Source organism: Myotis daubentonii, chromosome 1 (assembly GCF_963259705.1).
Source record: "Myotis daubentonii chromosome 1, mMyoDau2.1, whole genome shotgun sequence".
Taxonomy (NCBI): domain Eukaryota; kingdom Metazoa; phylum Chordata; class Mammalia; order Chiroptera; family Vespertilionidae; genus Myotis; species Myotis daubentonii.
This window is the reverse complement of record NC_081840.1, coordinates 233,644,811-233,668,539: the sequence shown is the minus strand read 5'-3', so window position 1 is coordinate 233,668,539 and position 23,729 is coordinate 233,644,811. Positions and strand designations below refer to the sequence as shown.

General features: G+C 49.4%; 1 protein-coding gene across 3 annotated transcripts; it reads right to left on the bottom strand.

Annotated features, from left to right (window-relative positions):
• Positions 1 to 1,276: 1,276 nt before the first annotated feature.
• On the bottom strand, positions 1,277 to 22,279 carry LOC132222667 (transmembrane emp24 domain-containing protein 11). Of its 3 annotated transcripts, none has more exons than XM_059677855.1 (5): positions 13,323 to 13,362; positions 9,056 to 9,156; positions 3,458 to 3,583; positions 2,602 to 2,748; positions 1,281 to 1,500 (listed from the first exon to the last, which is right to left on the bottom strand). In XM_059677855.1, the coding sequence occupies exons 1-5, from the start codon at positions 13,345 to 13,347 to the stop codon at positions 1,351 to 1,353; spliced, it is 549 nt and encodes a 182-aa protein (XP_059533838.1). In that variant the 5' UTR covers positions 13,348 to 13,362; the 3' UTR covers positions 1,281 to 1,350. The 3 variants fall into 3 exon arrangements, with proteins under 3 accessions (XP_059533830.1, XP_059533838.1, XP_059533828.1); XM_059677845.1 differs by lacking the exon at positions 13,323 to 13,362 and adding an exon at positions 21,606 to 21,975 and having other exon boundaries at positions 1,287 to 1,500; XM_059677847.1 differs by lacking the exons at positions 2,602 to 2,748; positions 13,323 to 13,362 and adding an exon at positions 21,606 to 22,279 and having other exon boundaries at positions 1,277 to 1,500.
• Positions 22,280 to 23,729: the final 1,450 nt, after the last annotated feature.

Here is a 23,729-nt window from a genome sequence, read left to right as displayed (position 1 = left end):
AGTTAAGTTAGGGTTTTTCAAAATGCTGGCACGCCGAGCTCAAAAGGTTCGCCATCACTGGTCTAGGCTGATTGATATTAACAAGAATTAGGCTCCTAAAGCATATTTCTGGTCAGAAAAACACCTAACTTCTAAATAAAGATCCCAAACACTTCTCATATTAACCATTGAAGTAAATGTAAGCTATATATACATTGAAGAAAGATTAATGAAAAAAAGACAAAACAAACAAAAAAAAGATTAATGGAAACAAGTAAAATCATTATTTCCAACTGCTTATTCCCATTTAGGATCACTGGTGGCCAGTCCAACCCGACAGCTCCGGGTGCAAGGTGGGACCCCACCCAGTCAGGATGCCCTTCCATCGCAGGGTCACCCACACCCGCGCCCACACTCCCTCTGACTGGGATAGCGTGGATACACCATTCACCTCACATGTGCACGTCATTGGGATGTGGAAGGATCTCCCCTCCCCCCACACACGGGGAGAATGTGTAAATTCCACAGATAGTGAGCCCAGCTGGGAAACATTTTTCTTCTCATCAACATTATAACAAAACTAGGGGCCCAGTGCAATAATTTGTGCACTTTGAAAGGAACTGTGGGCTGCGAGGCTGCGGTGGGCACAGGGGCGGGTCTCGCCCCATCCTCCGTGCCCCCGCCTGGCTCCTCCTGCCTTGGCCCCCGGTCTCCTGTCTGTTGGCAGCCCTCCTCTCGCCACAGCTGCTCCCATGCGCCGGCCCTACTCGCACCCGCTGACAGCACGGAATGATTCGGCTGGTGCCAGCAGCAGGTATGAGCGGTGGCTGCTGCCCCGATCACCCCTCAGGAACAAGGGGAGGTAGAGAAGCCCTCAGGGGCGATCGGGGCCAGCAGCCGCTGCTCGCACTGTAACAGCGCTGAGTGATTGGGGCTAGCACCAGGCACTGGCAGTGGGTGTGAGTGGGGCTGGTACCGGCAGCAGGTGCAAGTGCCAGGCGGAACCACAGCGCACGGGAGCAAAGAATTTTCAGTAACCACCAGAGGCTCGCCCAATGACAGCGACCAGCACCCCACCCCGCTTTAGTCTGGCACCCCTGTCCACCTGCTCCACCATCCTGCTGCAGCCAATGCCCACCATGCTCCACACGTGCCCCCTGGTGGTCCGCGCACGTCATAGCAACTGGTTGTTCGGTTGTTCAGTTCCGCCGTTCGGTCAATTTGCACATTAGGATTTTATATATATAGACGACATTGGACAAAATGATATTATTTGAGGATCTCTTGTAATACACATTTATGAATGTATTTTGATTTATTAACTCAAATGTTATGCAAATCAGCAGGTAGTTATCTGTCTTTATTAGCATTTTAAACAAGCTTCTTAGCTATAAAGAAGTCTTTAAGGTACTTCATTTGGAAAATTCCAACTGAGATAAAGATTAATGTTTGTGCAAAAGCCCACCATAAAACATTGCTATTTGTGTCTTCACTGGTCATTCGAAAATTTTCTTCACGATCCTGTACAGAAGAAAAATAGGCAGGTTTAGTTTTTAGTTTCTTTTTCTTTCTCTCTCTCTCTCTCTCTCTCTCTCTCTCTCTCTCTTTTTTTTTTTCCTGTTGTTGTTAATCCTCACCCAGGATATTATTTCCATTGATCTATTTTTAGAGAGAGTGGAAGGAAGGGAGGGGTGGAGAGAGAGAGAGAGTGGGGGATTGAACCTGCAACCCAGGTAGATGCCCTTGACTGGGAATTGAACCCACAACCCTTTTGTGTGGGGGCTGAAGCTTTAACCACTTAGCATACCAGGGCAGTTTCTTAAAGAGCTTACTGCATGAGTTTGAGGGGAAGGTGCTGTTGGCATTCAAAGTATTTGATATAAAATAAAACACACACACACAATACAAACAAAAACCAAAGTATTTGATGTTTCTCAATTAATATCTTATATCAAAGTGTCATCTCTGATTTTCTAAGCCAGCTGTGGTGTTAGCAAAGACAAGGATTAAGAATCAACCTTGTAAGACATTTTTGTATTTTGGTGTAAAATATCAGGGATTTGATCTATTACTTTATTTGTCACTGTTAAGCAGAGTGAACATTACTCAATAGTTGTGGGTTTTCATGGTTTGAATTCTTACTTTACTTTAAGCTGGACTCTGTGTCAGCACACCTGCCCTCATCTTATTTTCCAGATGAGGAAACTGAGGCCTAGAGATGACACCAGGGTAGTGACTGGTGGAGCATATGTGAGCCCTCGTCTGACCACGGTCCATGAGCACAGTGACCCAGAAAACCCGTGTTGTCACAGGAGCACAAGTGTGACTGAGGAAGTGGGCATACTTAGCCTCTTCGGACCCGTGGGCTGTCTTTGGAAGCACTTACGTATTCATTCTGTAAGCTCATACCCCTAAGGTGAATGGCTGCAGTCTCCAGTCCTAGAGGAACCTGCTGTCCAGGGGACAGCATGGCCCTTCCCCCACACCCCGTGTGTCCACGCAGTGTGGCTCAGGGAGAAAGACCAAGGAGCAGAGTGTATTCTTTCCTTGGTTCAGGGACTTCGTCTGCGGAATTACGTTCCTGGCAGGAAGAGATAAAATGAGCTGAACAGGCAAACTGACCCTTTGATAGTTTTGTTCTTTGACTATTTGCTCAATTTGCTCAATCAGATGTTCAAGCTTGAAGCTAACTTCATTAACTTTGTCCTTGGCTTGAGCAATGGCAGCATCGAGGTCATGTTCTCCAACGCGGATGTCTAAGTGGACCCGCTGTGCCAACAGTGAGAAGGAAGACGTGCGTTTTAAAAGAGCTCCCCTTTCTCCTTCTCTCCCTCTGCGCATCCTCAGTTCCTCTCTCCTTCCTTTCCCCCCTTTTAAGAGCAGGCAGCCCCGCATTCTCCATCTTCCCTTCCCCTCACTGCCACTCTGTCCCCCATTTTACTCAGCAGTCCTCTGTAATAATAATGCACGGACTGCTCATCTACTGACTGAGGCACTTACGCCCTCCTGGACCTCACATTTACTCTCAGGCAAATGCGTTGGGTGTTGAGAATCTGACTACTCCCAGCAAAGTTTCTTTACACACAACTGAGTTTCTGATGCTAAAGTACACACTCTCCTCGTTAGTTCTCAGCACATTTAGGAAATAGCCAATCACCATCTACCGTGAAGAGTTTTATTTATTGGAATTCCATTATTAATTCACCCTCAGCCCTCACTTGTTTTCAAGCCTGAATAATCACAGTGCTTTTAACCTCCCCTCACAGTTCTTACTCAAGCCCTTTAATCAACTTCGTGGCGCTCCTTTGAACCCCTTCCAAGCTTTCCAGCTCCCTCTGTGGTGGCAGCGCTGAGATCTGGGTGCAGGACTTTAATAAGTCTCTAGCCGGCCCGGGTGTCATGGCTCTGCATACTGATGTCATGCCTGAATAGTGCTGACACTGTGTTCATCAGCAGCGACGTGGGGGCGGGTACTTACCAGCTTACTCCCTCCAAACGACACAAGCTGCGTGGAATTAGATTCTAAGCAAATGATGTGTTCGCCAGGCGAATGTGAAGTGAAATAGAATGTTCCTTGTGGGCCATATAACTTTGACAATAGTACCTAGGATGGAGGATTTCCACAGTGTAAGCTTATTATTCTCTAGTGGCCATTCTTACAAATAAACCTCCTCTGTATCTAGTAAAAAGTGTGCAATTCCTAAAGAAGAAAGCCAATGGCCAACAAACATGAAAAATATTCAGACTTCCTAATAATAAAAAAATACAAACCACAGTAGGATATCCTTGTTTGTTACCAGGTTGGCAACAATTTAAAAGTGCCCAAGGACGTATTGAGAAATACTATCTCCAAACACTGTTTTGGGAATTGAACAACCATACTGGAGAGCACTTTGGCACTATATATTGATTATTAAAATGTGTGTAACCAATGACCCAGCAGTTCTACCTATGAAAATTTACCCTATAGAAATGCACATGTAGATAAAGTTATACGTAAAAGGATATTCAGTGTGATGTTAGTCATAGTAGCAAAATTACATTAAATTTTTTAAAATCTTCATCTGAGCATATATTCATTAGTTTTAGAGAGAGAGGGAGGGGAGAGAGAAAGAAACATTGATGTGGGAGAGAAATATTGATCAGTTGCCCTCTGTATGTGCCCCAATGGGAATCGAACCTATAACCCACATATGTGCCCTGACTGGGAATCAGATCTGCCACCTTTTGTGTGTGTGTGTGTGTGTGTGTGTGATGATGATGATGATGCTGCTCAACCAACTGAGCCATCTGGCCAGGCCAAAATTGCAATTTTGAAATAATTTTAACACCTTTCAGTGAAAGAGGTTGATTAAATTCAGGCAAAGCCAAATAAAGAAACATGTAGCATTAAAAGAGAATATTATATATTACTAGAGGCGCAGTGCACGAAATTTGTGCATGGGTAGGATCCCTAGGCCTGGCTGGCAATCAGGGCCGATTGGGGCCTCCCTTGGTTCTGCACTGCCCCCTGGTGGTCAGCACACATCATAGCAAGTGGTTGAACTCTCAGTCAGTAGAACCCCCTCGGGGACAATTTGCATATTAGCCTTTTATTATGTAGGATATCTATATCTGTTTAGAAGGTGTCCATCATATCCTCTGGTAGAGCCGTCTGTGTAGGATCCTCTTTTTGTAAAAGAAGCATCATTTGTAAAAGAACACATACACATATATGTTTCTGTGTGCTTATAAGAGAATTGTAAAGAACACACACCAGATTGTTAGATGGTTATATTTGTTGGGGAACTTTGATTTTTCTGTTTATTTATATATTGTTTGGGATTTTAAAACAGGTATAGGACTTTTAGTCTGGCATATAAGGAGCTTAGAAGTTGTCATTTTGTCCTAACAACAAGTAAAAATGTGAACAAAAAGAAATCACTTCTTAGATCTGTCAGAGAATTGAGGTCACAGGGCAAACTGCTGCCTCCAAAACTGGAGAGAAGAACAAGCAAATACAAAGAATACAATTTACCAGAGAAGAACCTCTGTGGGAACCAGTACTGGGTTCCCTTTACCCATTACATCATGTGCAGCTTACAACAATTACAAGGCACATTAAAAGGCAAGAAGACACAGTTTGAAGAGACAGAGCCAGCATCAGAATCAGATTCAGACATGCTGGGATATTGGAATTATCAGAACAGGAATTCAGAAAAACTATGACTAATATGATAAGGGCTCTAATGAAACAAGTAGACACTATGCTAGAACAGATGGCAATGCAAGCAGAGAGGTGGAAATCCGAAGGAAACTCTAGAGTTAAAAATGCTGCAGCAGAAGTGAAGAATGCCTCTGATGGACTCCTTAGTAGACTTGACACAGCTGAGGAAAGAGTCTCTGAGCTTGAGGGTAGGTCAACAGGAACTTCCAAAACTAAAAAGCAAAGAGAAAAAAGAGGGACAGAATATCCAAGAACCATGGGACAACTGCAGAAGGTGTAACACACACATAATGGGAACACCTGAGGGAGAAGAAAGAGAAGAACAGAAGACATATTTAAAGCATCAATGACTGAGAACTTCCTCCAAATTCATGTCATATTCCAAGCCACAGAGCCAGGAAGCTCAGAGAACACCAAGCAGGATAAATGCCCAAGCATATTATGTTGAAACTGCAGATATTAAAGATACAATCATGAAAGAAACCAGAGGGGAAAACCCCTCAGCAACCATCAAGTAAGTAGAGAGGGGAGTGGAACAGTGTTGACAGAGAGAAAAAAAACCGTGCCAATATGGAATTCTGTATCCTGCAAAATTCTCCTTCAGAAGTGAAGGAGAAATAAAGATTTCCTCAAACAAGCAAAAATTGAGGGGATTTGTTACTGTTAGACCTTCCAGGCAAGAGATGTTAAAGAAGTTTTTTGGAGAAAAAGAAAACAATATAGTTCAGAAACTTGGATCTACATAAAGAACAGAAGAGCATTAGAGGAGGAATAAGTGAAAGTAAACTTTAAAATTTAATTTTTCTTTACTGATCTAATACATAACAGTCTGTTCAAAATAACAGCAGTAATGATTATAGTTTATGTATCAGTGACGTGAATGGCAGCAGTGATGTAAGGGAAGGAAGACTTGGGGATACCTAGTGATTATAAGGCACGTGCTGTACTTGTGAAGTGGTAGGACGTTGCTTGAAAGTGGACTTGGACTAGTTGCATATATATATATTGCAAACACTAGGGCAACCACTAAAAAATGTTTATTAAAAAGTGTAACTGATGATTCTCTCTCATCATTGATGTTTCTGTCTCTCCATCTCTCTTTCTGAAATCGATAAAAAATATATGAAGCCTGGCTGGTGTGGCTCAGCGGTTGAACATTGACATATGAACCAGGAGGCCAGGGTTCGATTCCCAGTCAGGGCACATGCATGGGTTGTGGGCTCGATCCCCAGTGTGGGGCATGCAAGAGGCAGCCGATCAATGATTCTCTCTCATCTTTGATGTTTCTGTCTCTTTCTCCCTCTCCCTCCCTCTCTGAAATCAATAAAATATTTTTTAAAAAAATATATTCTATTGATATTTTACAGAGAGGAAGGGAGAGGGATAGAGAGTTAGAAACATCGATCAGCTGCCTCCTGCACACCTCCTACTTGGGGATATGCCTGCAACCAAGGTGCATGCCCTTGACCGGAATTGAACCTGGGACCTTTCAGTCCACAGGCCAACGCTCTATCCACGGAGCCAAACCAGTTAGGGCAATAAAAAATATTTTAAAAATATTAAAACAAACAAACATCAATGAGAGCAGCTGCCTCCTGCACACCCCGACTGGGGATCAAGCCCCCAATCCTAGAACGTGCCCTGACTGGGAATCAAACTGGTGACCTTTGCACGGGACAGCGCTCAGTCCATTACGCCACACCAGCCAGGCCTGATTGGGAAATTTTATTAAATAAGACTACATTCAAAGGTCTGATTCTACAATTGATTTCTGACTTTAAGTGAATAACAGAGAACTCTGCTCTGAAAAAGCATTGTGACTGCTGGTTATCACAGTCAGTGTCTGAGTTTTAGTTTCATGTCCAGGCTCTGCATTGTCTACTCCCCGTGGATAGTCAAGTCAGCACACCCTCTGAATGCCTGCTGATTGGTGTATTGGAAAAAACACACATATGAGTTTAAATATCATTGTTGCCACTTGCTGATGGTGAGCTCTTGTCTGTCATGTAGCCTCTCAGAACAACCGGTTTTCTTCTACAAAATGGAATAGGAATATTGGACATGGAGTAGTGGGAAATGGAGCACAGAAGACATGTTTGTGTGGTACATGTGCATCGTTGATGTGGTTTGCCCTGCGTGCGCATGCTGTTCTGTTGGGCTATCAGTCACATGCATAGGAATGGACGCATGATTGGGGCCAACTTAAGAGGACCCCAAGCCCCCAGTGTCCTTGTGGGGGTGCTGACAGGTATCTTACTAGTAAATGGGGACCTGATCTTGTACGAAATATATTTTTATTGATTTCAGAGAGGAAGGGAGAGGGAAAGAGAGATAGAAACATCAATGAAGAGAGAGAATCATTGATTGGCTGCCTCCTGCACGCCCCACACTGGGGATCAAGCCCACAACCCGGGCATGTGCCCTCAATCGGAATCAAACCTGGGACCTTTCAGTCTGCAGGCCGACGATGTTCTATCCACTGAGCCAAACTGGTAGGGCATGCCATTTCTTATCATATTCCAAACGGAAGGGCTTTCCTGAAAATAAGGCCTGAAGGTGAGAGTTTTGTCTCTCCTAGGCCAAGAAGAGGGATGAGCATATATTAGCCCATGATAAGATTTGTTGGATGTTTGCAGAATGAACAGAAACCTATCTCTTCTCTTAGGCAATTGTGCTTTTGAAGAACAGACCTTCTCTGTCTTAATAACAGTAAACAGATTTTTCTGTGACCGTTTTTAGCCCAACTAGGGCTTGGGTTCTGGTTTTAATAAACCTTGGAGACAGTTCCAGATTGCTCCTGAAGTACTACTGGAAAGAGCAAGAGACCTGGACGCTGGTATCCCCGGACAAGGGACATGGGGGGGGGGGGGCGGCGCAGGGAGGACAGGTGACTGCAGATGGGAAGGGTCCCAGTGGAACTGTTATGAGGGAGGTGCCAAGTGCGCCAGGAGAAGAACGCTACCACAGGCAAGTACCAAGTGTCCAGTATCCAGTTGGAATGGAGTCTCCAGTGGCCCAGCTCCCGCCTCCCCATGAGAGGGGTGTCCTCTGTCTGCCCTCAGCTCAGGCCCAGGTGTCACCTAGTTTTCAGGAGAATAGGAACGTTGTCCTGCCTACACCAAGTCCCTCTCCGCAGAGAGGAGGTGCCCGTTCTACAAGGCGGTGCTGCACCGCCGCCCTGCACCCATGAGCGCCGCGCAGGACGGCTCCAGTCCAGACGGCAGTAATGCCCGCAGCTGTTTGCGTTACTGGCTGAGCGGGTCAGAGCACCTTGAGCTGCATGGTCAGGAGTGGACACCCGTTATATCCATGGTGCAGACGGGAAAGTGGAGGATCAAAGCAGGCAAGTATCCTGCTCAAGATTCAGCTTAGAGGCAGTCTACACTGTAACTTGGCTCTGATTCCAAAACCCATGTTCTGTCCCCTTGATCAAGATGCCTGCCTTGCTCCTTCGCTAACTCCCAGGGAGACCAGGCAGACCCAGAGAGCCCTGCCAGGACCCAAGGGGGAGGGGGAGGTGTCCTGCCTGGCCCTCTTGGGGGGGGGGTGTGGTATGTGGCCAGGCAGAGCAGACGAAGCCTGGCCTCTACAGAAGCATTGGGACGCCTTGACCCTGTGGGTGCCCTCTGCCCAGTAAGCCCAGCAAAACTCAGTTTGTATTGTTTCTAAACTCTCTCTGCCCGGGCGTCGCCTGGACGAGGCTCAGGAGAGCAGGCACCTTCTATGTCTGCAGTGCCTGACGGAGTGTGAACAGTGTAAGTGCTGCTTAGTGAGTGCTTACCCAGAGATTTCAAACGTTTGTCGGGATACATGCCTTGTGAATTTTAGCGACGGAAACATTTTAGTAAGAAAATGTAAAGAATGCTTTACCTCCTCGTTGTAAGTTGTAACCGTCACAAAGAGCCCCAGACCAGGAGCAGATTCCAGGAAGTCCTGTCTGCCCATGTCCCATTGCTGTATCTTGAAAGTGCCTGTTTGAAAAGCGTGAGACAAGACAGTTTACAGGGTAAATGTGAGGAGCGGTTACACATGACTGCCAACACATGAGCTTGTGTTTGAGCGTGACAATGTCTTGCTTCTGAGCAGTTTATACCCTGAGTAGGGCACGTAGCAGAGGCGGAAAACTGGAATATGTAGGAAGGTTTGCGCTCTGGGTCCCGTCTCTCTCTTGTCTGCAGTGGTTTCGCCGCTCTGAGTCTGCGTTTCTGTGCAGTGAAGTGAGGAGGGGACAGTTCCTAGTCCTCTGAGGTCTCAGCCATGGGGCTGTGGGGGAAGGTAGCCTAGGAAGCTTTCCATCAGAGCATGACTTGGCCTGGGTCATGCAGGCCCCCCTCCAGCACCTTCTCAGTGGTTCTGCCTCAGTGTCCCCCCCCCCCCCCCCCGCAACGTACCCTGAACACTCCCGGCATAATTCCTTCTTCAAGCTTAGGTGTGTTCATGCCTGACCCTTTTGCCTCCAAAGGCTCCTACTAAAATGTGGGTTGCTGAAGGGCCCCCCGCCTTCTCCCTTTAGGGCCCATCAGCATCATATGGCTCAGCTTTCTCCTCATAGCCTTCAGAAGTACGATACGAAGGAAGAACTAGCTAACGTTGGTTGGAAAAGATCTAACAGTACAGTGGGGCCTTGACTTACGAGTGTCCCGACTAATGAGTTTTTCGAGGTACGAGCCGTCTCGGCCGATTTTTTGCTTTGAGTTGCGAGCTAAGATTCGGGTTACGAGCCAGCTTCAGATACCCCACCGCTAGTTGGCGCAGCGAACGTCACAGTGAACGCCACAACATCAGCCCCGCATCACGTGTCTCACTCGTTCACTTTATGATTTGACATACGGGTAATTGGAGCTCCGAGCTCCGTCACGGAACGAATTAAACTCGTAAGTCAAGGCCCCACTGTACCTTATGTATGCCAGGTACTGTGTTAGCATTTAACATTGACTAGCTCATGCCTTCTCACAGCTGCTCTTAGGAAAGTATTTGTATCCATTCATTCCCCCAGCGGTGTGACAGTATGTAACAGCACCTTCCACGGGGAGCCTGCTCCAGAGGCTGAGGACAGAAGTGAGCGGAACAGGCAATGGCTCTGAGCCGAGGAGCTTTCCTGCAGGCAGTCAGGCAGCGAGCAGGCAGTGCCTAATGTCGGGGTGCTGATGCCGAAAGAAGCAGGTGGAGGTAGACAAGCTAGGGGAGGGCTTGCTGACATTGAGCACAGCCTGAAGGAATAGGGGAGTACAATACACAATTTTATAATGTTTATACTTAGAAATGTAATATGAAAATTATATTTCTATCACACTCAGTGCTAATTATGTGCCAAGCACCTTTCTAAGGAATTCACACATATAATCTGAGTTTTAATGACAACATTATGTAGTTAGATACTATTTTTTTTATTGATTTTTAGAGAGCGAGAAGAAGGGAGAGAGAAAGAAACATCGATTTGTTGTCCACTTACTGGTATTTATGCGTTCATTGGTTGACTCTTGTATGTGCCCCGATCAGGATAGAACTCAAAACTTGGTGTATCAGGACAATGCTCTAACCCAGTGGTCGGCAAACTGCGGCTTGCGAGCCACATGTGGCTCTTTGGCCCCTTGAATGTGGCTCTTCCACAAAATACCACGTGCGGGAGCGCACGTACAGCGCGATTGAAACTCCGTGGCCCATGCGCAGAAGTCGGTATTATATGGAAGAGCCACACTCAAGGGGCCAAAGAGCCGCATGTGGCTCGCAAGCCGCAGTTTGCCGGCCACTGCTCTAACCAACTGAGCTACCCTGCCAGGGCTGCTAGATACTATTCTTACGATGATTTTATATATGTTGAAACCAAAGCATAGAAAAAGCGATTTGCTAAAGGTCACATACCTAACACGTGGCAGACTCAGAGCTCAGACCCAGGCAGCGTGTGCCTTTTCCCTCAGCACCACATGATGCAATCCCCCCCCCCCCCCCCCCCCGAACGGTCCTTCTGTGCAGCAGCACGGCAGAGGTCCTGGGCCAGGAGCATGCTTGCTGTTTGAGGAACAGCAGAGTGGCTGGAGTGAGGTTAGCGGGAGATGAGGTTGAAGGGATAGCCAGGGCCAGACCAGGGAGGGCCTACAGGTCTGTTGTAAGGATTTGGGGAAGCAATTGGTTGGAGGAGTGAAATGCTGTGGTTTTCATTTTGAAATTTTCATTGTGCGGAGAAAACGATGAAGAGGACCAGGAGTGGAAGTGGGGAGGCTGTCGTAATCCAGGTGGTGTGGACCAGGTGCTAGGGTGGAGGCCGCACAAAACGCTGGAGTCTGTATTGCTGTCCCTGTTATTCAATGGGAACTCAGTCTCAGAGATAGAGGCACAGCCCAGAGCCACCCAGTAATAAGCTGCAGAGGCAGAATTACCACCAAAGCCACCTGCTTCGAAAGCCCAGACCGTCTCCAGTGCACACTGCCTTCCTGGGAGGGACCTGAGGTGAGAGCCCCACCCTCATGCAGCTGTAGGGGCAGCTTTGGAGAGTGGGGGGCCCTGGGGGACAGTGAGCGAGCATTTCCTGGGACGAAGGCTGCAGCCTGCACCCTGAGTAACTAACCTTCAGCGTCTTTTGAATAGACCTGCCTCTTCCCTTTAGACGTCTGCTGACTGTATACTCTGTCGTTTCTAGAATGGTCCACCTTAAGGTCTTTAAAAAGTATCATAGGTGATTCTGGAAAAGATGGACCAAGTCTATTCCGCCCTCTTCCTCCTGCTAATTACAACTGAGTACCAGGCAGCTGTCAGGAAACTCCGGAAGGTGGAAAACCAAGCTCACGGGCTAAGGACCTCATGACTCAGCACGACTCAGCAGTGCAGTTTGTTTTCCCCACACCTACGTGTCCTTACCTGGGAGCTAGAGCAGTATGCAGCTGCAGACCAAACTAGAGAGAGAGAGAGAGAGAGAGAGAGAGAGAGAGAGAGAGAGAGAGAGAGAGAGGAGGAAGTGAGAAAACCCACTCACAGCACGTCTCTCCAGCCAAAGGATCTGTGACAGGTGATCCCGCAGGGTGGAGCCCTCCAAGTCTGCCTGCCCTGCTCCAGAGGGAAGAAACTGCTTCCTCCCCCTGGACACTTCCCATGTTGAGGTAGGAGATGCCCGCCCTGCAGTAGAGGACGGTAAAGGGGCAGGACCCCGCTTCCACCCCAGAGCGCTGAGGGAGGATTGCCGAGAGGAGGGAGCTGGAGAAAGGGACCTTTAAGACCCGCCTGACGTCCTGCACACACTCCTGAGCAGCCTGTGCTGCAGCCAACCAGGATCAGCGGCCGGAGTCTGAGAACCCACCTGGGGTGTGGAATGCTGCCCAGGTTTTAGGTTGGCCAGCGTGCAGCACACAGCAGGGTAGACCACACAGTAGTGCAAAGTCTCTGAATCTAAATGGGTTGGCTGCCTACTGAAACAGTAATTCAGTGGAATTCAGAGTCATACATAATACTCAACTGTCCAGGATACATGACATTACAGAATTACTCTCCACACCAAGAACCAGGAAAATCTCAACTCGAATGAGAAAAGATGGTTAAAGACACCAACCTCAGAATGACATAGATGTTGGAATTATCTGACAAGAATTCTAAACAGCCGCCATAAAAATGCATCAACTAGAAGTTGAACACCCTTTAGATAATGGAAAAATAGGAATTCTCAGCAAAAGAGTAGAAGGTATAAAAAGAAAAAGTGGACACCGAATAGGAAAAATACAATATTTGACATTAAAAACTTACCGAAGAGGCTCACTAAAAGACAACCAAAAAAAGAATCAGTGATCTTGAAATTAGATCAATAGAAATAATCAAATCTATTCAATGAAAAGAAAAGAGATGGGGGAAAAGAGCCCCATGAACCTGTGGAACAAGGTCCCAGAGGAGAGAAGGACAGCCAGGCCTCGGAGATGCTGCAGGACCAGCCCAGACCACCCAGTCACGTGCACATGGCAATGCAGCGAGCCATGCAACCTTCCTGGTGTCCTGTGCATGGGAAGTATGTGTGCACTGTGCTGCAGTCCAAGTGTGCAACAGCATATGTCTAAAAAGCATGCATACCTTAATTAAAAATACTTCAGCGCTAAACATGCTGACATCATCTGAGCCTTCAGCGAGTTACAATCTTTTTGCTGGTGGAGAGACTTACCTTCAGTTTGTGAAAAATGCAACATCTGCAAAGCACAGTAAAGCAAATTGGAAGAATTGATGGCTGAAAACCCCACATTTGTTGAAAGAAAAAAGCCCACAGATGAAGAGGCTGAGTGAACGCGGGGCTTTCTTGAATAAAAGAACACAGCCACGTGTCCCCTGGTCCATGCTGTGCCCTTCCCACAGCCCACACACCTGAGATGGTTACCTGGCCTCCGCGGAGACAGCATCTTTCCACCACCAAGGTGCTCACCCGTGCAACTCCCTTTCTGCCTGCCTCTGGGTGGGGTGCCCCTGCTCCGCCAGTGGCTGCCCTTCCCTCCCCTGCCCTCTTCTGGGACTTGGCTCTTGTCACTCTCCCACACTTGCCCACTCCGGGTCTTGTCATTGTGCCGGCTGCTCTATGGCCATCCGTGTCTGCACTCTGAGGTTCTGGAGCACAGGCACATGCTGTGTCCTCTTCCGTGGGCTTGGGGCCTGGCAGTCAGCCCAGGGCAGCGTCTGGCTCCAGGGTGGAAGCTGGGTAAGGCTTTGGCGGGGGCGGGGGTGGAAATGCCCCCCGGTACATGTTCAATGAAGGGTTTTGAATGACTGTCAGTGGCCCGTTGTTAAAACGCCAGCGTACTTGGCACACAGCCTGAGTAATCAGAACAAGTGAGGTGGTTTTTGTTTGCTTTCACCATAACCCCCCAGCCCCCAGCCCCCAGCCCCCCACGGGCCCTGGGTGGGAGGGGAGCCTGGAGGGAGATGTCATGTTCCTCAGTTACCACCAGATGGCAGAAGAGAAGCATGCTGGGCACAGCCTGGGAGAGCCAGCCTCAGTGTGGATGGAGCTGCCCAGGGACAGAGCTCATGTACAGGGCAGGGACAGGCTGCCCCCTCATGCTTCTCACCACTTGGCGAGACAGGGGCAGGGGCTTCTGGCTAGAAATGAACACGTGGGCAAGACACTGAACTGCGTGCCTCAGTTTCCCCATCTTGTAAAACCAGGATAATAAAGGCAAATATCTTAGGATATGAAGAGTGATTTAAGCCCTGGCCGGTAGCTGAGTTGGTTAGAGTGTCGTCCCAGGATGCCAAGGTTGTGGGTTCGATACCTGGTCAGGGCATGTACAAGAGTCAACCAGTGAATGCATAGATAAGTGGAACAACACATTGATGTTCCTCTCCCTCACTTCCCCTCTCTTTCTCTCTCTCTAAAATCAATAAATAACAACTTTTAAAGAGTGGTTTAATATTTGTAAACTGCTTGACACAGAACTTGGCACATTGTAGGCTCTATGCACGTCTTGATACATGATTCCGGATAGTATCGTGGGCTTTCAGTGTGCAGTGTTTTTGTGAGCTCCCTGTAAGCTGGTACAACAGTCCCCACTGCCACAGGCAGGAGGCTGAGGCCCCAGGGCCCAAGCGACTCCTCTGGAACCACCCCAACAGCCAAAGGCTGAACAAATGCAAACAGCGCGGTCCCGGAATCGAGGGCCTTGCGCCCTCACCACAAAGTACGTTCACCCCACAGCCGGGACTCTGTACACAGCAGGCGGGCCAGCCTCACTGCCCAGGCACCCTTCCTCTGGGTGTCCATTCAGTGGACACTGGCTGAGAGCTGGGCATGTGCAGGCCAGTGACCCCAAGCACACAGATGCCTCTCTGGTCTCCCGAGTGCAGTGCACGCCCTGTTCAGGCTCTCGTCCCTTCCTGTGACCTGATGTGCTTGTCCCTCCCCTCCTGACCTGTCCTTGAGGCTGGGGCCCTGGGCACTCGACTCAGTATTAGAAAATAAAATGCATCCTTTGTAGGGATTTTAGGAAGTAAAAATCCCTGCTATGAGTTTTCTGTGCTCAATGTGATCCTTCCAGACCCTTTTCCTATAAGTACAAATTATATATTTTATAAAAAACAAGATGATACTGCCTAGCCAGTGTGACTCAGTGGTTGAGCGTCATCCTATGAACCAGGAGGTCATGGTTGGATTCCCGGTCAGGGCATCTGCCTGGGTTGCTGGCTCAGTCCCCAATAGGGGGTGTGCGGGAGGCAGCTGATCGATGATTCTCTCTCATCATTGATGTTTCTATCTGTCCTTTTCCTTCCTCTCTGAAGTCAATAAAAAATATATTTTAAAAAGATGAGATGATACTGCACCTACTATCTGTCACTTGATTTTTCCACCCTATTTTGTGGCCGTCTTTCTAGATCCTTAAACGCTCTTCTATCACCTAAGCTGAGGTCTGCTCAGAGCGGAAGGAAGATCGAGAGCTGAGTGCGGAGTTCTGCAGACAGGAATTGGGCGTCTGGTGGTGTTGGATGCATGAATAAAAGCGTGAAGGGGTTGGGTCAAAGGCCCCGTCGTCTGGTTGACCCCTAGTAAGACCTGGGCATGGAAAGCAGTTGCTCTTGAGTCTCTATGAACACAGAGTGGTCCCTTCTAGAATGCTCCTGGTTCCTCAGGGATCCTGGGCTCCCCTGTAACCTGGGACCCTTTCTGAGATAGCATGTAGGAGGGAGGGCAGGCAGGTGCTGTGTGGCTGAGAGGCAGTACATACGCACACCACGCGTCACACGCACCATCAGTGTATCGCTCGCCAGTTCACCCTGGTCAAAACACGGTCAGCATCCCAAACGCCCTGCCACTCACCCCCTCCCCGAATGCAACCGACACCCAACTTCTGAAGACAGGTTACTTCTGTCCGACTAACCCTCGTGTAAGTATGTGCACGCGTGTTGGCACCTAATCAGCCTGTGTTTGTGAGGCCCGTCCGCTGCCCAGTGCTTCGCTCTGCATAGGTGCTGCTGTTTTCCAGCGTTACAGGTAGTGCCGCCATGAAGCGTCTCGTGCGTTTCCGTGGGGAACTTGCTGTTGGCCTGGGTCACGGGTGTGCCTGTGTTGAACTCCCGTGGAGGCCGTGCAGTGGAAGTCCAGGCCGGAGCCTGCGGGGGCTGCCCGCCGCGTGCTGTTCTCTTTCCCGTTTGCATCCCTGGAGTGTGCCTCTCACTGGGCTCTGCTCTGTGTTCCCTGAAGACGAAGGGAGCTGAGCCCCTTCCATCCACTCTCCGGACGCTTGGGTCTCCTCTCTAGTGGGGCATCTGTCTGTCTCTGCCCGATTTCTGTCCCAGCCACACGGGACAGTCCTCCGTGCTGGTGAGTCTCTTCACACTCATTCTCAGGTACTTGTCACGTTTTCACTGAGGACGATGATTGGAAGTGCAGACCCCTCCCCAAACCAGTGTCCTCAGAAACTGTGGGCATTGGAGGGCGAGGTGTCAGGAGACGGAGCAAGCTCCCGGGCGCAGAAGCACTTCCAGCCAGGAGGAGCATCTGCCGTGGCGCGTGCTGGCCAGGCCCTGGTGGACACTGTGCGTGCCCCACGCCACACGCTTTGCAGGGACCTGTGACCTGCCCCGGCCGGAAGTGAATGGTGAGGGGACAATGCCCAGCTCCTTTGCCTGGAGGTGGCCCAAACTCTGTGGGCATCTCTTCCAACTGTTTTTTTTTCTTTCTTTTCTTTTTTCTGACTATGTTTTAATGTTTTAAAAAAATCATGGCAATACATATAACAAAGCCGAACATTCTGACCATTTTAAGTGTGCCGTTCAGGTGCATTAAGTGCACTCATATTATGGTGCAGCCACCACCATCATTTCCAGAGCTTTTCCATTACCCTCAACAGAAACTGTCCTCATTAGAGGCAAGCCTCCCATCCCCTCCCCCAGCTCCTGGCGAGCTCTCTTGTGCTTTTCGCTTTTGAATTTGCCTCTGTAGGGACCTCACGGAAGTGAGACCAGACAGCATTTGTCTTTTGACTTTACGGAGCGTGAGTCCTCAAGGTTCATCGTGTTGTAGCAGGTGTCCGAATCCCTTCCTTTTATGGCTGAGTAATACTGTGTCGCGTTTGTTTGTCCAGTCACCTGTCACCTGTCGGTGGACACTGGGTGGCTTCCAGCTCTTGGCTGCGGGTGCTGCTGCTGTGAACTTGGGCGTGCAGATCCCCGAGTCCCTGCTTTCTGTTCCTTCGGGCAAAGTGCTGGGTCGTGTGCGCATTATCATCCTATGTTCCTGAGGCCCCAGCTCAGTCTGAGTCTGGGCTTCACCTGAAATCTCACCTCTCCTGGCTTCTTTCCCTGGTTCCTGGGAGCTCCTCCTTGTACTTGAGTCCTTGTCTCAGGGTCGCTCCAGAGAGCACCCAACCTCAGACACCCCGAGGTGTGGTGTGGTCTTCTGCGAAGACACGAATGGGAGTGATGATTGGTAACAATCCTTTACTTTTCCTACTGCCTAATAAGTTTTGCTCTAAAGAAAAAACACACAGCAACCCTGGTATATGGCTGAGTGCAAGTCCTACCTGGGACCTTTGAAAGGGAGCAACCAGGAGCAAACGCATTGGTTCAGAATTCTAATTACCTTTTGAAAAATATACTTTTGTTTATTTCAGAGAGGAAGGGAGAGAGAGAAACATTAATGATGAGAGAGAATCATTAATTGCCTGCCTCCTGCATGCTCCACACTGCGGGCCGAGCCCGAAACCCAGACATGTTCTCCAACTGGGAATCGAACTGTGACCTCCTGGTTCATAGATCAGTGCTCAACCACTGCGCCACACCAGCCAAGCTAATTATTTTATTTTTCATGATCACTGTGCTCCGTGGCACCTCTCCATTGCTCTCAGTGCCTGCCTTTTATAAGGGACTAACAGCCTTGTTTTAAAAAGAAAAAAGTGTGTGCAAGGACCAGCAGGTGGTTTTAAAACTCATCCAGCTGGCAGCCGGAACCTACCCCGAGGCCCCTCCAGAGTTCCCTCCCTGCTCCTCCTCTCTCCCTGAGAGACCTCTCTCCCTTTCTTCATTCCAGACACTCGGGAATGTATTAGCAGAGAGCATTACTGAGAGAGCAAAGAGAAGCTCTATAAAAAAGCAGAGTACTTTTGACTTTGAAGCTGCTAAGCAAATTCCCCAGCAACTGTGCTTGACTCCCGCGCCCTGGACTGCGCGGTGCTCAGCTTCTGTTGTCACCCTCTCAGCTCCCAGGAGGGGACTGCCCACCTCTTCTCTGCTTCTCAGGAAATTTTCTTCCTTTGGGAGGAACATGAGCCAGAGTTGCAGCCACACCTGCTTCTCTAGTAGCTTAGGGCCGACGCTGGGAGGCCAGGTGACAAGGTTGGAGACAGAGTCCAAGAGGGTGGGAACCGACACTGACAAACACCTGCGGCTGGTCACCTCCATGCCAGGTGTCCTCCGGGGCAGGTGTAGCTCCAACTTACAGATAAGAAAACAGCTCAAAGTCACCAGCTATTGGGCAACAAAGGCAGCTGCAGAGCACGCCTCGTTGACTCCCAGATCAGGTCTCTGTTCCCCTGTGGGGGAGGCGGCCGAGCTCTCACATTCCCCGCAGTCTGTGTTTAGTCCCCGTGAGCAAAACCGCACTCCCAGGTGGGTTTGGATGCCTGGCTCTGAGGTCTCTCTCTGGCACTCTCGGCGGGTGTGTTTCAATGGACACCATTGGCCCTCAGAGCTGTGCAGAGAGGCGAGTGCTGGCTGTGCTCTTCCTGGTCTCAGGGCCCCACAGGTACCCAGGAATACGTCGGGTCTGTTTCTCCCTTTAGGGTGACCTAAAAATTAAATATAAGTATCCTCTGGATCAGCTTTTCTTAACCGAGTATGTTCATGATCGAGTGTGCACCAACAGAAATCGAGGACTTCACAGGTGGCGAAGGTTTTGTGATGGTTCAGTGAGCTGCGGGGGGAACGTGGAGCCACTTCCTGGCCCACAGCAGTCAGGAGCGTGTCCACGCTGCAAGCAGGTGAACTCGGCAGGTCCTCGCTTCACTGTGGGTTTGTAACACACAGTGAACACAGCATAGAGTAAACAGGAAACACAACTTTTCATAACGGGTTTTAAAGCAATGTCTAAGAATTGTATCTTGAGGTATGCTCTGTAGTTACTTGGCTACTGATTAGAGGCATAGCTGTAGCGAAAGGAAAATCATCACAAGCGTGTGTGCTCAGATCCCTTTCCACGAGGCGCCTAAGAGTCAAGCAGGAAGCGCGTCCAGGCGTCTTTCTAGCACTGGACCCACCGTCCCTGAACTCTCGGGAGACTGGTTTTCTGAACTTCCGTTCACATGTGCGTCTTTCCATTCTTTTCCTTTCATTCTTCCTTATGTTAAAGGTGTTTCATTTGGAAGCAATGTATCCTTGTTTTGTTTTTAAACCCAGTGGATTTGTGTCTTTTCCTTGGAGCTTTGTCCATTGTCACCGAGTGCAATGTAAGATGGATTGGGCTTCAGCCTACTTTCTTGCTGTTTGTTTTTTTTGTCCTGTTTACCCCTTCTTTCCTGCCTTTTCCCATTGTTCTCTATTAGCACATGATACATTCTGGGCTTTAGGACCACATTCTCTGTTAAAGAACAATCTAAGCATGTGACCTGACACATGTCCAAGTTGCCCCTGTAGCTCCAGTAGACTTCGGACGCTGACTAAATAATTGCTCAGGGTGATGGCTCCAGAGAGGACAGAGGGGAGAGCAGAGCCGGAGGCGTGGGCAGGCAGGGGAGAAGGGGCAGTTGGAGGTAGGGAGGACCAGGAAGGGGGAGACCCAATGTCCATGGGGGACCAGGACTAAAAGAAGCCCCTGATTTGGGAAGAGGGGCTGGCCAGACTGAGGTCTGTGCTCCTGGCAGCTACAGAACACAGCTGGCCTCCTTGACCTCCTGCCTCAGACCCTCTAGAGCAGTGGTTCTCAACCTGTGGGTCGCGACCCCTTTGGGAGTCGAACGACCCTTTCACAGGGGTCGCCTAAGACCATTGGAAAACACATATATAATTACATATTGTTTTTGTGATTAATCACTATGCTTTAATGATGTTCAATTTGTAACAATGAAATTGGGGGTCACCACAACATGAGGAGCTGTATTAAAGGGTCGCGGCGTGAGGAAGGTTGAGAACCGCTGCCTAGTGGGTCAGGTGATGCTCGGGCTCACTGCTGGCAAGAGCGCCCTGGGCCAAGTCCATCCAGCTCGTGGGCCTCAAGGCAGCAGGCGAAGGGGGAGGTAGGCTACTCCTGTTTCTCTTACTGCTCCGCCACCCCTTCAAATGCAGGCGGAAAGGCTCACAGGTTCCTGGGAAAACGATCACCTACCACTGAGCATCCCTGTGGTGAAAGAGTTGGGGTCAGGGAAGTGTGTGGTTGAGTCCTACGAGCTTTACAGATACTAATTCAGGCATCATCACAACCAAAATAAATGGTTGTCACTATTATTTTATGCCGTTCACACAAGAAGCAGAGAGGTTAAACCGCTTGCCCCAGGGCACACAGTTATCGGGCGGCAGAGCTGGGACCTGCACCTGGCGGCCTGTCACACTCCGCAGTGCCAAACACAGCCTCTGTCCGCCGTGCCAGGACCGCCGTGAGGCTCTGACACCCGGGCTTCTCTGTGTCTGCTTTGCAGTTGACTCATCCCCAAAGTCCGTCCCACACCGCAGTCTCTTCCTCTGCCCCTAGCGTGGGGCGTGGTTGGGCTTTTTGCAGGATGGATATTGGTCTTTGTGATTAGAACTCTCTAATGTGGAGGCCAAGAAAGCAGGAGAATCTGACCCCATGCACTTGGAGTGAGCTGCACATGCGCGTGCACGACCAGCACCGATAGGGAGCGGCCCGATTCGCACCTGCTCCTTTTTTTCTTTTTTTGCATGAAAGTCAGGGCATTTGGTGTTGAATGTTGGACGTACTGGATTTTCTATGCAGTCCTGAGACCCTGCCACGTGCTTCCCTCTCAGCAGGCCAGTGAAGCTTCGCCGCGCAGGGCGTACTGGGTGGGGAGCGGGAGCGAGCAGAAGTCCCGAGATGGAGGCAGGTTTCGTGGGCAGCGGGCTCAGGTGGCAGCGTCAGGCCCCTCACCTCCCCATCCTGTGAGACATGGACATTCAGAGGACGTGTTAGCATCTGCTGTTTTGTCTGTGTTACTGGACCCGTCTAGAGCCCTCACATGTCTTTCAGCCGTACTTAGCAGAACTGAGAGCATCAGAATCTTTTCCTGAAGGGAACATGACGACTGGAGAAACAAATCCAGCTTGTGTCCTGTGGTGTTGCCTCTGGGCTTCCTGTTTACGAATTATGCAAGTCGCTCTCAAACTATTTCATGTTGGTTTTGCATGACTTGGAAAACTGTCTCAAGAGAAAATGCACAGCGTGACACTCACTGCCCACAATGTATACCCCAGGGCTGGCGTGCGACCACAGCATGGCGTCCCTCCCGAGTTCAGCGCTCAGAGCGCACCCACCTACCTGTGATCAGCGTGTCACTGGGAATGTCTTCTATGATGCACTTCTCCTCTCGCTCCCCGACGTGGAAATAAAAAGCAGCTGAAAGTGAAAAACAGGAACTTAAAAGAAACGCTAGCACTCGCATTTCGGTTGCTGTAGCCACTCCCGGTAGCACTTGCTTTGAAATGGATCGATCGCAAGGGATGCTGCTGAGGGAGTGTTTGCATTCCATCCCACAAGTTTGTAAATTGATTTTTGTGAGAAGTGACATGTGGTGGCTGCCCTTGGGCAGGTGACTGCAGCAAGTCCCAGGGAACAAGACATCTGTCCCCTGGGGCCTGTCCAAGCTGATGACATCAGAGTGCCTTCTGATCTGTTGTTTTATGGGTTTCAAAGAGTTCTAATGGAATGGAGGACCACGCGGGCCTGGGGAACCAAAGTGCCACGCCCAGCAGATGCCCGGGGACCAAGCCCACATGGCCATTTCCTGGTGGTCGCCACTGCTTGGCAGGAAGTGGGGAGCAGGAGGTGAAGCCTGTCCTGGGTGGAGGGCGTCGAGAAGTGGGAGGCGGGTAGAAGTGTGGCCAGAGGAACAGCCGGCTGCTGAGGTGGGACGTGCTGGACTCGGAGGGCTCGCCCTGAGCGCAACTCCTTGAGTCTGTTTCCTTATTGTGAAGAAAGTGTCCAAGTCTCCAGTGTGAGCCATTAGGTCCCTGCAGTTCTGGCAGCCAGTGTCTTTCTTGAGCTTTACTTTTTTTATTTCTTTTTTTTCTTTTAATTTAATTTAAATTTTTAAAAAATTTCTTATCCTTACATACTTATATACCAGTGGTTCTCAACCTTCCTAACGCCGCGACCCTTTAACACAGTTCCTCATGTTGTGCTGACCCCCAACCATAAAATTATTTTCGTTGCTACGTCATAACTGTAATGTTGCTGCTGTTAGGAATCGTAATGTAAATATCTGATATGCAGGATGTATTTTCATGGTTACACATTGAACATAATTAAAGCACAGTGATTAATCACAAAAACAATATGTAATTATATATGTGTTTTCCGATGGTCTTAGGCAACCCCTGTGAAAGGGTCGTTCGACCCCCAAAGGGGTCGCAACCTATAGGTTGAGAACCGCTGTTATAGACCCACAAAAAGTTGCAGAAACAGTACAGAGAGGTCCCATGTGCCATCGCCCAGCCCCACCCAGTGGCCACGTTTCACATAACTGCATCCTGGAACCAAAGTAGACAGGGATTGCACTGGTGTCTTTTTTTTTTAGCATCTTTTAAAAAAAGGTCTTTGTCTACCAGATCTGCCATTAGATCTTTTTCATGGGCAACTCTGTTGACTTATTCTTTTCCTGAATGGGCCCTACTTCCTTTTCTTTGTACCCCTGATACTTTGTTGGACACTGGCTGTTTGGGTTCAATATCGTGGTGATGCTGGAAAGCACCTCCTCCCCCTCCCAGGGTGTGCTGTTGTGTTACTGTTGTGTCAGTGTTGTAGGCTGTCTCTGTCACGGTCACCTGAGGAATAACCCTAAGGTCTCCTCAGGTCTCTCCTGGGACGCCCAGGCACTTTCTAGTGTTCCCTGTATGCGCAGTTGTTTTTAAATACCTTCTCCTCAGTGTTTGGCTCTGAAAGGGGAAAAAGTGAAAAATTAAGGGGGAGGCGAGAGAAAAGGGTGCCAGCTGTTTAAATCTCCTGCAAGCGACTTCCCCTGGAGAGGGCAGGGCTTGTAACCATGGTACCCCCCACCCCCTCCACCCCTGTCTGCATGGCTGTGATCAGAAGCACCAGTCACCAGGCAGCTCACAGATCCCTGGGAGACAAGACCCTGTGTGCCCACCTGGGCTCCCGCAGGCTGCACGTAGGCTGCTCCAGGAGCAGGTACGCAGCCGCCTGACCCTGGCTGGAGTGGGGGACGCGTAGCTGCTACTGTGCTAAGAGCTGAGGTTGAGCAAAATTCACCACAGTTTACCGTCCAAGTCTTCCCCTGGGAGTTGCTGGCCGTCCACAGACTCCAGCGCTCCAGGACAGTTGCATCAGACAGATGCTGGCGGTGGTCCCGGTGGACCTGCGCCTCCTGCTCCCCCATCGGCCCCGGTCCTGGGTTCCTTTGATGTAAATAAGACACTGGGTAAC

Coding starts and splice junctions, on each gene's coding strand:
- LOC132222667 (XM_059677845.1), bottom strand. CDS start 21,855: ATGTCACTTCTCACAAAAATCAATTTACAAACTTGTGGGATGGAATGC. Junction 3,584..9,055: donor TTACAACTTACAACGAGGAG/GTAAAGCATTCT, acceptor CCTCCATCCTAG/GTACTATTGTCAAAGTTATA. Junction 1,501..2,601: donor AAGAACAAAACTATCAAAGG/GTCAGTTTGCCT, acceptor TCTTCTGTACAG/GATCGTGAAGAAAATTTTCG.